Source organism: Glycine soja, chromosome 6 (assembly GCF_004193775.1).
Source record: "Glycine soja cultivar W05 chromosome 6, ASM419377v2, whole genome shotgun sequence".
NCBI lineage: Eukaryota > Viridiplantae > Streptophyta > Magnoliopsida > Fabales > Fabaceae > Glycine > Glycine soja.
Window position 1 is genome coordinate 9373917 of NC_041007.1, and position 16262 is coordinate 9390178.

A 16262-nucleotide genomic window follows, 5' to 3' on the forward strand; every position below is an offset into this window, starting at 1 on the left:
ACAGTAAATGGTGGTAACCCAATAGGTGAATACCAATACCAACAAATAACATGGGAGAGTGTTGGCACTTCACATTTTATGTTGAGGGACAAAAACTTTAACAAATATATATAGGAAATCAAATATTTGATGAAGTCTTGGCAGTTACACTGAGAAAACAATTAACAACGCCTGAAAATTAGTATAAATATCTTAAATTCTATCATGTATATTATCTCAATGTTATATCATAATTATTTTATTATTATTATGATTTCATTACATGATTTAAATTAGTATTCAAATATCAATCATTAATCAACAACAAGTTTTAACCTATTTAATCATAAAAAAAATGTTAAATTTTATTTTTAATATTCCCTATCATAGCAGATTTTTTTTTAATTTTCATTGTTTCCTCCCAAAATAATCAATTGTTAAAATACTATTTTATTTTTCTTATTCAAATTCTATGGAGAAATAAATATAAGTCAAAGACAAGAATTTATAGGTGCTTTTATTTCTTTTTTGAAGATAAATTTTTAATTTTTTTAAACTTTAAATTATATTTATATATTTTATCTAATATCTATTGACATATTTATTAACATTGAAACTAAATAATTGATAACCTATTAGAAATCCAAAATAAGAATAAAATTAGTTTTATAAATTATAAAATGTAAATTTAAAACTCATAGACACAATAAAGAAATAATAAAATTAATACATAATAAATAAATTATAAAAAGATACTAATTTTAGCATGTCAAAACACAATAGTGAATTAAAAAATGCGGACACAGGCGGTGACGCGTCTGTTTTGGCTAGTATAAATAATAAATATTAAATACAAGTAATAAATAAAAAGAGAAAGAAAGAGCATGAGATGGTAGTATAGGGATCCGTTGGCATTTGGCAATGGCGGGTCTCCCCTTTCTCCTCTACTTTAAATCCTGACTATCAATTTTTGTCTCAAACTACAAAATACAGATCCCCAACATCACAAATCTCAATACCAGTTTCTCCTTAATTTAATAATTATAAATCTCTCTCGAATCTTCGCTGTTTCAGTTTCAGTCTCAGTCTCCCTCCCCTTCCATGTACACTGACTCCTCACCCTTCACTTCACTCACTCTCACGCGCTTCCCTCAATCAATAAATGCAGACCAGAACACTAATTAAATGATAGAGATATATATTCAAAGCTTCTTCTTCTTCATTATGCGACGCTGAAGCATGTTCTTCTCCGTCGTGGACACCCACCCCTCATTCTCTGATATCGGGCCACTGACATGGGCTGCAGCGGGTCCAAGGTGGAGGACTTCCCCGCGGTGGTTCTGTGCAGAGAGCGAAAGGCGTTCCTCAAAGCCGCATCAGAGCAACGCTACGCTCTCGCCGCTGCACACGTGGCGTATTTCCATTCGCTGAGTGAAATCGGCCACGCCCTTCACAAGTTCGCCGAACAAGACCTCACCACCACCACCGGTTCCTCCTCTCCGGTTCTCACATTACCCTCGGAAACCAAAAGCATCAACAATAACAAACTCTCATCCTCTTCCCCTTCTATTTCTCACGCCGATTCCCCCGACGGTTCTCACTTACCCTTATCCTCTGGATCCGAATTAAGTTCTCCTTCACCTTCTCATTCTCATTCTTCTTCGCCTCACATTCACGATTCTCCAGAACCGGACCCGCCTCCATACGGATACTATGAAAATTACCATTACGCTCACTACATGAAGAGGTCTGTCCCTAATGGAAAACCCATGGTCTACGAAGAGCCCGAAAGACACGTGGCAACTATTGGACAATGGCCTGATCCTTCTTACGGCTACGGCAACACCGGTTTCTACGGGTTTCCCGGTGGGAATTACCCGTATTACCCTCAACCTGGACCGTCATCTTCTCCGCCGCGTCCTCCTCCGGCACCGCCGTCTCCTCCTCGCGTCTCCACCTGGGACTTCCTCAACTTTTTCGATAACTTCGACAATGGTTACCCGGGTTACCCGCCTCGGCTCGGGTCGAGTGCGAGCAGCCCCGATTCGAAGGAAGTGAGGGAGAGGGAAGGGATTCCGGAGTTAGAGGACGAAACGGAACACGAAACGATGAAAGAGAAAGAGAAGGAGTTTGTTCCGTTGAAGAAGGAGAAGAAAAAGATGGGAGAGGAGAAGGGTTTTGGTGTTGGAGTTAGGGATTTCGGGGAGGGCCCTTCGAATACCAAAACGGTGCCGTTGCAGCAGGTGAGTAGCAGCGAGGGGAGCTCCAAGACGGTGAGGTTTCACGACGGCAGCGATAACGGCTCCGTCGAGAAAGAGATCAACAGCAGCCCCGACACTGTTGCTTCCGAAGAGCGCGGTGCGAAGAAAGGGGTTAGTTTCGAGATTGACGAAGCGACCGTTACGACGGTGGACGGTGACTCTTCCGTTTTGAGCAGCGCCACCACTTTGTCCGCACATGGCACAAGGGATCTCCGCGAGGTTGTTGAGGAGATTCAGGGTGAGTTTGTGACGGCGTCGAATTTCGGGAAAGAGGTTGCGTTGTTGCTCGAGGTTTGCAAACGGCCTTATAGATCTAGGGTTGCTGCACTTAGAGGTATGAATGAATGTTCTGTCTTCTTCTGTGAAATGTTAGAATTATAAGTTACGGATGGAGTTGTTTTTGTTTGTGTGTGTGTATGTGGGGGAGGGGGGGACTTGAGCTTGTGGCTGGTGATGTGAGTGTTGGTATTTGGCTTGTTTGATCCTTTTGCTGAACCTGTTGAGGTAGCGAAGGTGATGTAGATTGGCTGATTTGCTCCTTTTGGGACTTTGGCTGTTTTGTTTGCTGATTAGATTTAGTCTCTCTATGTTTTGCCTTGTGAGTATTAATAATAATTTCTATTCAGAAAATAGCTGAGATGAGCTCAACTCCAAGGAGTACTCCACACTGTTGAGGAACACTGTAGTATGTATAATGTATGTTTTCTTTTTCATCCTTGTTTTCCCTCAACAGGGGAAGGGAAGGGGGTCTTATTTTGTTAAGGAAGTAAGAAAATATTAGGTGCATCGTTCACGGATACTTGGAAGTAAGGACCAAGTGTCCGAAACACCCCAGCCTGTTTACCAGCTGAGTGCATGTTTGTGTTTTAGTTGAGAGAGCTCAAAAGTATTTTTATTCTCAAAGTAACATTTTCTTTCTTCTTTATTTTGTGCATTGGAATTTGCATAATGCTTTTCCAACTTTGATCGAAACATAGCTTGAGTTGTCTTCTGTTGTTTTTTCCTTCAATTTATTTGTTTGTTCTTTTGGCTTTGGTAGCATGCTTATAACTTGCTAGAATGAACATTAGTTATACCATTTGATGACCATTCTATGCATGTAAACCAACATAATCTCAACAAAATTAGATAGCATTCAGAAAAAGGCTAGAAGCTAATTAATTCATTAAATGAAGCAGGTTTATTGTAAAACAGTATTCTTTACCACTTTCTGCAATAGGCTTGTGTTGATTTGGCACGCCTGAGTTCCACAGGCAAAATATTTCCTATGCCGAGTGTTATCAATTATATTAAATTATTGATAAGATGTGTTTTGTGGTTTTACTCCCTTTATAGAGAATTACTCATTTCTTCTGTACTATTCACGTTTTGTCTGCTCACCTAAAACAAATAATTTAGTCGGTATAGAGTAGACAGGCTGCAGGCAGTACCAGTTTGTGTGATCAATTGTCAACCAAGTTGAATAATTAAGGGGAATATATATTTCATTATGCACCCCCCTTTAGTTTTATATTTCCATACTCCGCCCCCCAGTCTTGTGCCTCAAGAAAATGCAGGTGCAGTTTGATTTAAATGTCTAAATTGAGTCCTTCTGATGAATTTTCTACTGCATACATGTGTGCATTTGTGGGGCTTTATTGTTATTTTTTTTTGTATATTTTATTCTCCATACAATCATTTGCGATGAGTTTGAATCATTGATCAACTAAATGTCTTGTTATGTGTGTTATGCAGTTATCTTTTCCAGAATCCTGCAGATGTTAGCACCTTCCAGGCTACCTTCAGATCTTGTATCTATACAATTTTCTTCTAGGGAAATAAAATTGGCGCAAGCATACTGTGGTGGGGAACCTGGGAAAGACTTCAAGACAAATCCAGAAAACCTTTCATCCACATTGGAGAAACTTTATGCATGGGAGAAGAAATTGTATAAGGAAGTTAAGGTATTAATATGATTGTTTTAAATTACTCGATTTTAGATTCTTTAAACTGAAATGAATCATAAAATTAGAAATGGTTGGAGCTATTCATAGTTTCGTATCCATCTTAATTATTTTTTGTATGACCTACTTGTTGAGGACAAAGACTTCTAAATTTCCTTACGATATAGTTTCCCTTTCATACCTTCATGTTGTTGGAGAGGAGAGGATATAAATTGAAACTTCATTACTCAATAACATGTATTTTTTATGTCAAATATGTACTGCATATTCAGCATCATTTTCTATGATACATTACTTGTATCAATCAATAAATTGTAGATTATATCACTTACTTCCATTGATAAGTAACTTTAGATAATATCATACTTTGTGTTAATTTCGAATTGTGCTTATATGTTCATGTTTTTGCCCTGCTCTCAGGATGAAGAGAGGTTACGAGCTATTTATGAGAAAAAGTTCAAGAGACTGAAAACATTGGATAATCTAGGAGCTGAATCTAGTAAAATTGATGCTACTAGGGCATCAATAAGGAAGCTGCAAACAAAAATCAATATTTGCATCAGAACTGCTGAAACTATAATGGGAAGAATACATAAATTGAGGGATAATGAATTGCAGCCTCAACTTGCAGCATTGATTAACGGGTATCAAATTGCTTCACTTATTCACTATGCTGATATTTGTTTGTCATTGCTTATTAATTTCTGGTCACAAAATTTTTAAACTTTTATAAGAAAATACTGCCAAAAAGCTTTTTTTTATTATTTCAAAGGGGAAATTTGTTTGGTTTCTCTTCTTCCTTTATAAAGATTAGACTAAAATAAGTAATGAAGTATTAATGTTTTTGAACACACAAGAGCTGTTTTTTGAAGTTTCACATCATTGTTGGCCATGATTTAATGTCTCTCTTTGTGAATCTGGATGACAGTTTTTTTTGAGGAAAATCTTGATGATAGTTAATGATCCAACTGTTATAATTGTTTTCTTTTTTTGTACAAAATTAATTGAGTAAAACCCTGCTGTTCTCCTCCTTAGATGCTTCAATTAACAGTTTTGTTCCCCACAGTTTTATTGGCTCAATGCAACTCCTCCGTTTATCTAAGAATGAGAAATCCCTTATGGAATGTTTGAGTTTGTGATTTAAGAACCTTGCTGTCATTATTAATGCTTATATCAGAGCCCCTGGAAGCACAAGGCCAAGAATTGATGGTGGCAATGTGCCAAATCAGGCATTCTATTGAGGATCTTGTCTTAAGATGTATAGAGGGGTGACACTAAGTCAAATTAAATTATGTCTTCGAGTGGTTGATGAGAAATAGACTTCAGTGATTATCTCTCATCAGTGGTTAGTGGTTGAAGATATGTTTACATCATCATTGGTTTGTTTTTTTTTGCTTGAATTTACATCATCATTATTAGTATTATCCCATTTGATTTTGAAATGGCTAAATCTATTATTTCTCCAACACAGTTGAATTGTTTTTCTTGAGTTATAAGTTATGGAGCTATTGATTTGATGAATAGCCTATTTGTCAGCAGATTCATAAGAATGTGGAAATTCATGCTCAAATGCCACCAGAAACAGTTCCAAGCTATCATGGAGAGTAAAAGTCAGTCTCTTAAGATTAACGTGGGTCTGCAAGGAGATGAAGGTTTGAAGGCCATTGTAGAACTTGAAAAGGAGCTTTTGAATTGGTGCAGTCAGTTCAACCATTGGGTTAAGACTCAAAAATCTTATGTCAAGAATTTGAATGAGTGGCTCATAAGGTGCCTTCCTAATGAAGCTGAAGAAACAGCTGATGGTATTGCCCCTTTCTCTCCAAGTCAGCTTGATGCCCCACCAGTTTTTATAATTTGCAATGATTGGAATCATGCAATGAGTAGAATATCAGAAACTGGGGTGGCAGAGGCCATGCATGAATTTGCTCTAAAACTACATGAGTTATGGGAAAAGCAAGATGAAGCGCAACGCCAGAGAATCAAAGCAGAGTATCTTAGAAAGGACTTTGAGAAACAGCTTAGAACTTTGCACACAGAAATGGGAGGCTCAGAACATGACCATGATAAAGTTTTGGGAAAGATTGCATTGTCAAAGCTTGCTTCTGATAGTGGTGTTTCACCACTAGATGATCTTAAAGTGGATTTAGATTCTATGAAGAAGAAATTGCATGAAGAGAGGGTCAGGCATAAAGAAGCCATCAAACTTGTTCGTGATGCAGCTAATAATAGTTTACAAGCTGGTTTGATTCCCATTTTCAAGACATTAGAGAGTTTCACTTCAGAGGTGGTGAAAGCTCATGAACAAGTCAGGCTTCAAAGTGCCGGGGACAAGTAGATATTCCAGCTATTTGGTTTCTTTTGAGATCATGTGATTGCATTTACTAGTGTGGATTAATTGGGGGAGTCTAGAGATTACATGGAAGATTTAGAACTAACCCACCAGTTTTGCAGCTAGAGTTAGTGTTATTATATACGAAAGCACCTCTTGAATTACCCTATAGAGGTTTGCTCGGAACATGTTTCAGCGATGAAAGGTTTGGGCGCCTAAAATGTCAGGAGTGGTCATCGTGAATTCAGCTCCGGTAACATCCAATCTATAGTTAGGGGAAAATTGTACAGACAAAAACAAAAAAACAAAAAAATCATTTATTGGTTGATTGGTTGTAACTTGTAGGTGGATTGTATATGTTGCATATGCCTAGAAAAGGAGTGGGATCTTATCAAGAGGAAGCAAGGAAATTTTGTAGAAGTTTCAAGAATGATCTGGTGAATTTAAAATGTTTTATTTCTTGCAGTTTTGATTCTTTGCTCTTCGCGGATGTCCTGATTCTGTTCGACTCCATTGAAGCTAAATGGCTGATCCACCCATTTAAGCCTCAAGAAGTCATCTTCTGATAATGTATTTTTGACACCGATAGTTTTTTTTCTAGTGATTTGAGTTGTTAGTGTTAATTTTAAATTGCTAAAAAAACGTATAACAATTGATTTGATCCTATTTTCTCTCATCAAGATCGATGTTTACATATTGTAATCGTTTTTCTCTTTCTATTTTTTTTCTTTCAAATCAAATACTAGTATACTACCCTTCTCACCTAATTCCATACATAATCTAAATTTGTTCTTCATTATTTTCATTTACCCTTCTTTTCATTATTTTCATACACACGAGTAGAGTTCACATGCGAAGAGTTTTTTCATATATCTGTGGATGATATGACATCTGTCTTCATCTGAATGTTGATGATTATCATCCTATTTTAAACTCCTAAATATATATTTCATATGCAGGAAAAGCAAAGAAATACTAAAGCCAAAATTATCCAAAATAAAAAAAATGTAGAAAAGGTAGAAAAACGTGGATGTGACAAGAATTGTGGAATTAGATACAGCCACGTAAGGAAGAGTGCCAACGTGGGAATAGTGGATTGGCTGTATCTAATGGAGCCAAAACCAAAATTTGAAATTATTTAGAAACAATTTCGTACATCAGCATTCTGTTGCTTCTCCTACAAAAACACCCCTTGACCCTAGTCAATGTCAGTCTAAGAAGTCCAAAAGTTTCTTCGACAGAGCAACGATGGTGGTGAGTAGAATTACGATTTAACTCCCCTTAGTATTCGGCTGATGTTCTCACGTTAGATCACTCAAACTTCTCCGACACTGTAAGCACGTACAGTCTCATCGTCGTCGAGTTCTATGCACCAAGGTATGTTTCCATTCTCGTTTGTTTCGATTAATGTTGTTTACTTTGTCAGTGTTTAAGCAAATAAGTATAATATATTTAGAGTGTTGACAAGTTTGACCGTTGAAACTTGAAATGCTTTTGATTTGATCAAAACGAAACAAGAAAAATCAGCAGCACCGCCTAGCTGCATCGCCCAGAGGAATATATATATATATATATATATATATATATATATATATATATATATATATATAACCACTTCACCTACAAAAAGGTTGTGCATGAGTCATGATTACATGCACTGTGTGTTTTGAATCAGTTTTGAGAATTTGATAGGCATAAACTCTTCCAAGTGTGTGCAGAACTGTTATTAACTTATCATGCCTCTCTGATTTCAAATTAGTGTCAAGTGAGCTTAATAGTCATTTTGGTAGAGGAAAAACCAAGGAATAGGAAAGAAAAAATAATTCGTCAAAAACAAAAGGAAAGAAAATTTTCAAAAATTTCAGTGGATTCTCTATCACACTATTTTAATTGAAGTAGTTTATTTTTCATTTTATTTTCTTCTACTCTACCAATATAAAAACTATGCATGTGGCAGCCTGACTGAATATATATATATATATATATATATATATATATATATATATATATATATATATATATATATATATATATATATATATATATTCACAAGGTGATAGAGAAAAAGATGAAAGAAAGAACCTTCAAGTTTTATTGTTAATATTCTGCACGTTCTATGGAAAAAGATGAAAGAAAGAAGAATGCACCCCTGAACATTGTAGAAGCCATAAATAAATTGGAAACTTGAATCATCAAATCCAACAATTGATTTTGTGTTGAAATTGTGATTATTTTATTTTATTAATAGAAGTAAATCACTCATCTTCAATTGTCACCTTGTGACTAAAATTTTTCAATCATTTTCTTTAGAAGAAAATCATCCATTGCTGGAAATTTCTATGGAGTGTTATCGTGTGCAGTGGAAAAGAATACATGATTAATGAGGGATAGGAGAGAGAAATTTGTTTCTATTTTAAATTTGTTAAATTAAATCTTAAATTACTGTAATTTGACGGTAATAAAGTGAATGAAAGTATGAAACAAATAAAAGGAAGGTTTTTATGTCTTATCTGTTGTTAATTATAAGATATTTTTTAAAATTTATTTTTCCTTTTTTACAAGATACTTCTCTAATTTTTAGATGTATTATTTTTTTCTTATATAATCTTACTTAATTATCCTTTAACCAACTATTAATAAAAAATAAGTAAGTGAATAGAGAAAAATGATAAGAGATGTAAATTAATTGAAAGAGTCTTATAATTAGACACTAAGAGTATGAGTGTTCACTTTAAATATATTGTTAATTTTAGGACTCCAAGTGTTGAGACTACTGTAGAAATTTCTTAAAGTATTACTTTCAGGTGCATTGTTATTTGTTTCACTTTTTTCATATTTATTTTTTCTTTCATGTTTACAATATTAATGAATAATATTTTGTTCATTTGTTTTAGCAAATTTGGTTTTAGCAAATCTGGTTGTTACAAAATTTATTGCAAGAAATTAATTTGTAAGAAATAATTATATAATTTAGACTATTATAGTAGATCTTGTTGAAGAATATTTTATTTTAATTTGTATTAATCTATTTTAGAATATTAAGTTGATGGTATTAAATGAATCAATTTTACTACTTTCAGAAATTTGATAATATTGTATTAATTGTATTAGATATTTGGATGAATCATAATATAAAATAGTAATTCTAAAAGAAAAATCAAATTTAAATGGGTAATTCGTTGGTTCGAATCGAATCAAACCGTTCATGAATGGGTTGAGTTGGATTTCAAAAAAAAATTGTGAAAATCAAATCAAATCGATCAAATTTGATTGCGTTGAGTCTTAAATTTGACCAAAACCAACTCGAACGGGCCCGCTAACACCCCTGTAATAGAGAGAGTATTATTTTGGAGTAAGATGTTAATCGACTCCAACCGAAAGAGTGGTGAGTCCTTATATATATATAAATATTCTCTTCTTTCACTCATAAAGTAGGATTTTATATATATATTTTTTACCTTTTTTTTTATATACTATAGGATTTTATTATTTTTAGTGTTTTATTACATAAGATATTGATAATGATAGATAATGGATTAATATGTAAATTATATAGATATTTTTATTGTATGCCTCTATGTTGATTATATAATTTTCTCCAACAATAATTGACAAATGATGGCAGAAGGCTGTAAGTTGTTTCTGAGATGATAGATTTGGACTTGATGTCTTATTTTCTTGACACTGAATTAGTTCAGCAAAATCAAGAGATTTTTGTCAGAAGAAATATGCAGCTGACATTTTGAAGCAATTCAAGATTGAGAAATCGAAGCCAATTTACACACAGTTAAAGAGAAGTAGAAGTTGACAAGAGAAAATGGTGGAAAAAAGGGTAGATTTAACTTATTACAAATGTTTGGTGGGAAGTATTGCAACTAGACTAGTATTTGGAATCGTTTTGATCAAAGTTTTATGACCGAAGGAATTTTTTACGCTAATAAATATGATTGAAGCTTGTTGGGTATATGGATAGTGATTATACAGGAGATATAAAACAAGAAAAAAAAATGTCAGGGTACACAATTTATCTGGCTATTTGTTTTCGAAGAAACAACTAATTATTGCACTATGCACAGTTGAAGCAAAATATAGCATCAACCAATTCTTCTACACAGGTGATATGGCTGACAAAAATTCTAGAAGTGATGCATCGTAAGCAAAATAATCCCACAAAAATATATTGTGATAACAAGTCTGCCATTGCACTATGTAAGAAGTGTCATTACGCCTCTCTGATACAAGTCCTAATCTGTTCCATTTGCTTTCACTTTGTTGTAGATCTTACTTTTGCTAACTTCATTAGAATTTTGTGTATGTACTAATGTTCACATTTTACTATGATTTTTGTGTAATTTTAATGTTCTATTGGTGCATTCATTTCAACACTACTGCAGGATTTGCATTTTAAATCATTGAGACGATTGGTATCAATATTAGTGCATTGTGGTTTCCATATGATTTTGTTTTCCTTTCTAGGTGTGGCCACTGTAAGAAGCTTGCTCCGGAGGTCATTTTGTTCACCTTTTATTTTGGTGTTTCCTTTGAGTTCACCTAGTAAAATTATGCAAATGCTGATTTTTCTAGCATCCTTGTTTCTGCAGTATAAGAAAGTTGCTTCTATCTTGAGTAGTCATGATCCTCCCATTGTATTGGCTAAAGTTGATGCGATGACGAGAAGAACAAAGACCTTGCATCAGAATTTGAAGTTAGGGGTACCCAAGAATTAAGATTCTGAGAAATGGGGGAAAGAATGTTCAAGAATACAAAGGTCCCCAGGAAGCAGACGGCATCGTTGACTATTTGAAGAAACAAAGTGGTCCTCGACTGAAATTAAATCTGTTGATGATGCTACTGCCTTAGTTGGTGAAAATGAAGCTGCTATTGTAAGTGACCAGTCATTTCATTTTTGCTTTATTTAAGTCACATTGGTCAATGATAATATTTTCCTTTGTGTTCAGGTTGTAGTGTTTCCAAATTTTCTGGGGAGGAGTTTGACAACTTTACTGCAGAGAAGTTGCGTGCTGACTATGACTTGGGTCACACTATGAATGCCAAACATCTTCCAAGAGGAGAATCATCAGTCACTGGGCCCATAGTTAGGTTATTTAATCCATTTGACGAATTTTTTGTTGATTTCCAGCTAGTGTTGATTTCTGTTAATTGATTGTTCAATCTTATTTTGTGTTTTTCAATCTTATTTTGTTTGTGTGCAACTGTCTCATGCTTGTAGGATTTCCATGTTGAAGCTCTAGGGAATTTTGTTGAAGAATCTAGTGTCCCTGTTGTGACTGTTTAACAATGATCTGAGAAATCACCCTTTTATTGCCTAATTCTTCAGCAGTCCCAATTCAAAGGTAATAAGCTATTCTAAGTCAATTTTGTTCTTTCAATATTGAACTATTGTGGTCCCTGTAGCGGCTTTTTGCGTGCTACAGCGATGCTACTATGGCATGGACTTCAAAAATTCATTTTTAACCCCAAAAAGATTGTCTAATGTTTTTTTGGGGGGGTAAAACTTTGGTTTCTTTCCCATTGTCTAATTGTCTAACGCATTTTTGCTTCAATAACATAATAGGCTTTGAAGGCCTTCTTCCTTGACCATTCCACAAAAAAATTCCCAGGTTTTCTCCGCATCATATCCTGTGTTCAAGAAACCTAAATTAAAGTATTGATTTTGGTTGGTAATATTGTTTATCAACTTCACTGCTGAAGGTGCTGAATCTTTCAAATCAAAATACCGAGAAACTGCTGAGCAATATAGACAACAGGGTTTAAGCTTTCTGGTTAGAGATGTTAAGTCTACTAAAGGTTCTTTCCAGGTTTGTATCAAAATATGTTAAACATTCTGTAGTTTAGTGTGTGTTAAATCAAGATATGTTAAATTAAAAAACTCAAGTGGTTACCGTCTGTAGTTATTCTCTGCTTAATATCAATATTTGACAAGTGTATGGTTTGTCTTGACAGTATTTTGGAGTGAAGGAAGACCAAGTACCTCTAATTACGGTAACACGTAATGATGGGAAGAAATTTCTTAAACCCAATTTGGAACCTGATCACATGTCAACTTGGTTGAAGGCATACAAGGTAATTCTTATTTCTCTTAGTAGTTTTTGCTTTTGCCTGATTTTATCTTGTAGTGAACTAATTTTAAACTATTGTGGCAGTTATTTGTCTTAAAAATTATAAAGTTTATCATTTTCTTTCTGAATATTTCAGGAAGGAAATATTGCCCCATATTTTAAGTCTGAACCTATTCCTGAAGCCAACAATGAACCTGTTAAAGTGGTAGTTGGGGACAGTCTCCAGGACATAGTTTTCAACTCTGGGAAGAATGGTATACTTTATTACTTTTTTCTATTTTGGTTTTATTCCATGGATTATAAGATAGATTTTGGCACTCATTGTGCTTTAATAAAAAAATATCATGTTTCTAATGTTCTTTGCGTGTGAAATAACCTTGAAATTACAGTCCAATTTAGATGAATAGATAATGAATAAGTCTCGATTTTTTGAAATATCAACCTTTGCATGAAGCTGATAGATATGATTTTACTACATGTCTAGGACCAAAAGTTTTTGTAATATGATTTTACTATAAAAGGTCTTAAAATATTGATGAGAAAGTTGTGTATTATATTTATGTTTGCGTACAAAATTAAACTATCGATGGTCATATAACTATGCCTCTATTTCCTTCAAGAAACATGTTCTTCTGAGGCAGTAATTATACACAAATTAATTCCCTTACACATCACATCACATTTATCATTCCAAGTTAGAATAATATAACTGCTAACACAAAAACCTTAACCTTGTTTGCGTTTGGATTAGAAATTTCAAAATTTCAAAGAATTTAAAATGTCTAGAATTTGAATTGCTTTAATTTTAATTTCCTTCATTTTTTAAATGCTTTGTTTGGATAAATCAATTTAAATTTATTCCATTTTAAATTCTTTGTTTGGATAGGGCAATTCAATTTCCTCCATATGTAAAATTTCAATTTTATATTTTAAATAGATGAAATTTTAATATTAAACTTTATAGAAAATAAACACAATCTAATTTTGAAATATTAATTAAAAAATATTTTCAATTTTTAATAATTTATAAATATAAAATATTGATCATTTTAACTAGGATTGTTTTGTCTTACCACAATCAGTGATGTTTTTAAACCGATATCAACCAAGGCTATTTTTTGATTGACATCAAATAGGATTTTTTTTTATCAAAGTATGCCAGAAATATTTGTCAGCTAACGTCAGCTGGGACTATTTTTTGGCTAACGTTGGTTGAGTCTATTTTTTAGACGATGTTGGCTAAATTTTTTTTTACCAACGTCGGTCAGTGGGTCTTTTTGGCCGACAACGACTAAGGTCTTTTCGAACGACATTGACCAAGACTATTTTTAGCCAACGTCGGCCTAAAAAATCTTAGCAGGCGTTGACAAAAAAATCTATCCAATATCGGCTAAAAAATAGCTTGGTCGATGCCGACCAATAGAATATATCCGATGTCGGCCGAAAAACATCATTGGTCAACATTGGCTGAAAAATCTCTAGTCGAAGTTGGCTAAAAAAATTGCCTTGATCAATGTCGGACAAAAAATCCTATCAAACATCGACTATAAAATAGTATTGGCTGATGTTGGCTAAAAAATAGCTCTGACCGATGTCGACCAAAAAAACTCTAGTGGATGTCGATTGTAAGAACCTAGTTAATGTTGACTAAAAATAGTCATGCCCGATGTTGGTCAAAAATACCTAGCTGATGTTAATAGAAAAAAACCCTTGTCAACATCAACAAAAAAACCTAGCTAACGTGGTTAAGAAATAGCTCTAGCTGATGTCAATCAGAAAACCCTAGGCGATGTCAGCAAAAAAATCCTAACTGACGTCGGCTAAGAAAATCTAGTTAACATCAGTCAAAACACCCTAGCTAACATCGGCTAAAAAATAACCTTAACCGATATTGGCTAAAAATAACTTTAGCTGATGTTGGCTGGAAAAACCTAACTGACGTCAACTGAAAAACCCTAACAGGTGTTTACTCAAAAGTTAGTCATAATCGATATTAGTAGAAAAAATTGGTAAAAAAAATCATTGGTCAACATCAACTGAAAAAATCTGAATGACAACGGCAAAAAAAAATCCTTGGCTGACATTAGCAAAAATTTTCCTGAGTGACGTCAATGAGAAAATAACTATTTTTAAACATATAAAATATATTTCATATTTATGATAAATAATTTATTTTAAAAAAATATGCTTAAATTCAAATTACAATTAGATATATTAAAAATGATAAATTAGAAGAGATAAGAGAATAATAAAAATCCTTAAAGACACTCACATCGAAAAAAAATTCTAAAAACATTCATATTAAAAAATGACAACTAAGATGTTCCTCTTATATATATATATATATATATATGATTATTTTATTTATTAAATAGAATATGTAGTCAATTTAGCAAATATATAAAAATGTAATGTATTTTTCTATATTTAATAAACACTATAATTAATATATTATTTGTAAAATTGACTAAATATACAGTCAAAGTTAAATGTATGATTAAATATTTAAATATTTATTTATTAAACATAAAATATTAATTAATTTTTATTAAATATAATATATATTTGAATGTTTTTAATATTTATAAAATAATTAGGCATTATTTTATTAAATATTATAAGTAGTCAAATTAAAAAAATATAGTTAAATGTTATTTTAATAGATATAATATATTTATGAAATTTTCATTAAATGTAACAGTATATTAGAGATGTTATATAAAGATGATAATAGTTAATTAAAATATAACTCACCAAAAAAAAATTAAATATAAAATTGAAACTAGTTTTTACATTTAATACTTTTGTTCAAGTCTATTTTACACACACATATAAACATTCTTTGTATTTATGGAGAATAAGGGAAACTAAGAATTCAGATAAAAAAAATATGTTGAATGAATGATTTACTAGCATTATTTGTAACTTTTGTTTTAAGATATCATATTATATTTTTAAAAATAACATAGAAATATTATGATTAATCATAACAATATATTTTTTCATTTTCTTTTTTTTAAAAAAAAATTAGTTAAGGACAAACTCATTTACGAATATCATTTATTTGCTTGAACCTAAATAATTGATTTAAATAATTAATATATTTAAGTTGATAATTAAGATAATTAACGATTTGAATATTGAATTGTTGGTTTTTTAAAATGTTGAATATAAATCAATATTTATTACACTAGCTAATTAATAAATTTTTGAATTAATTGAAGAATACTGTTACAGTATATAAAATACACATCCATTTTGATATTCAACTATTTTCTTGTCAACCATTTAATGTTGTATTAATTACAGTTAAGAAACTTAACCAAAAAAAGTCAAATGATATTATCAATAAACTCCTTTCCTTAATCAACCAGACAACAAATTGAGCACGCAAGCATTCAAATCCATCTCATTTGTTGAACCAAAACAGCACAGATGTCTAGCATACACCACACCTACACAGGATCAGCACCCAGTAAAGCATAATCAGTTTATCCCTTAATTATCGCCCCTATTTTAAAAACTCCTCTTCATTATGGAAGTAGACCGTTTTACTAGTTACTAGGGGCACTAAAGAAAAGTATTGAAGATTTATTTATTCATTGATTGAAAAGAAGAAAATTATTAAACACCAAAATAAAAATAAAAAAGATAAAACAATGGCGTGACA

General features: G+C 32.7%; 1 protein-coding gene and 1 pseudogene across 1 annotated transcript; both read left to right on the forward strand.

The window, feature by feature from the left end:
* The first annotated feature begins 860 nt into the window (after window positions 1-860).
* LOC114415424 (nitrate regulatory gene2 protein-like) lies at window positions 861-7188 on the forward strand. Its single transcript, XM_028380097.1, has 4 exons — window positions 861-2574; window positions 3975-4183; window positions 4604-4827; window positions 5723-7188. Exons 1-4 carry the CDS (start codon window positions 1275-1277, stop codon window positions 6516-6518), a joined length of 2529 nt encoding a protein of 842 aa, XP_028235898.1. The 5' UTR covers window positions 861-1274; the 3' UTR covers window positions 6519-7188.
* On the forward strand, window positions 6733-13332 carry LOC114414310 (annotated as a pseudogene).
* The last annotated feature ends 2930 nt before the right edge of the window (window positions 13333-16262 follow it).

Bases quoted from the DNA above. Each gene is read 5' to 3' on its own strand.
- LOC114415424 (XM_028380097.1), top strand. From the start codon at position 1,275: ATGGGCTGCAGCGGGTCCAAGGTGGAGGACTTCCCCGCGGTGGTTCTG. The intron at 2,575-3,974 runs GTATGAATGAAT...TGTGTTATGCAG, and splicing joins TAGGGTTGCTGCACTTAGAG to TTATCTTTTCCAGAATCCTG. The intron at 4,828-5,722 runs GTATCAAATTGC...ATTTGTCAGCAG, and splicing joins CTTGCAGCATTGATTAACGG to ATTCATAAGAATGTGGAAAT.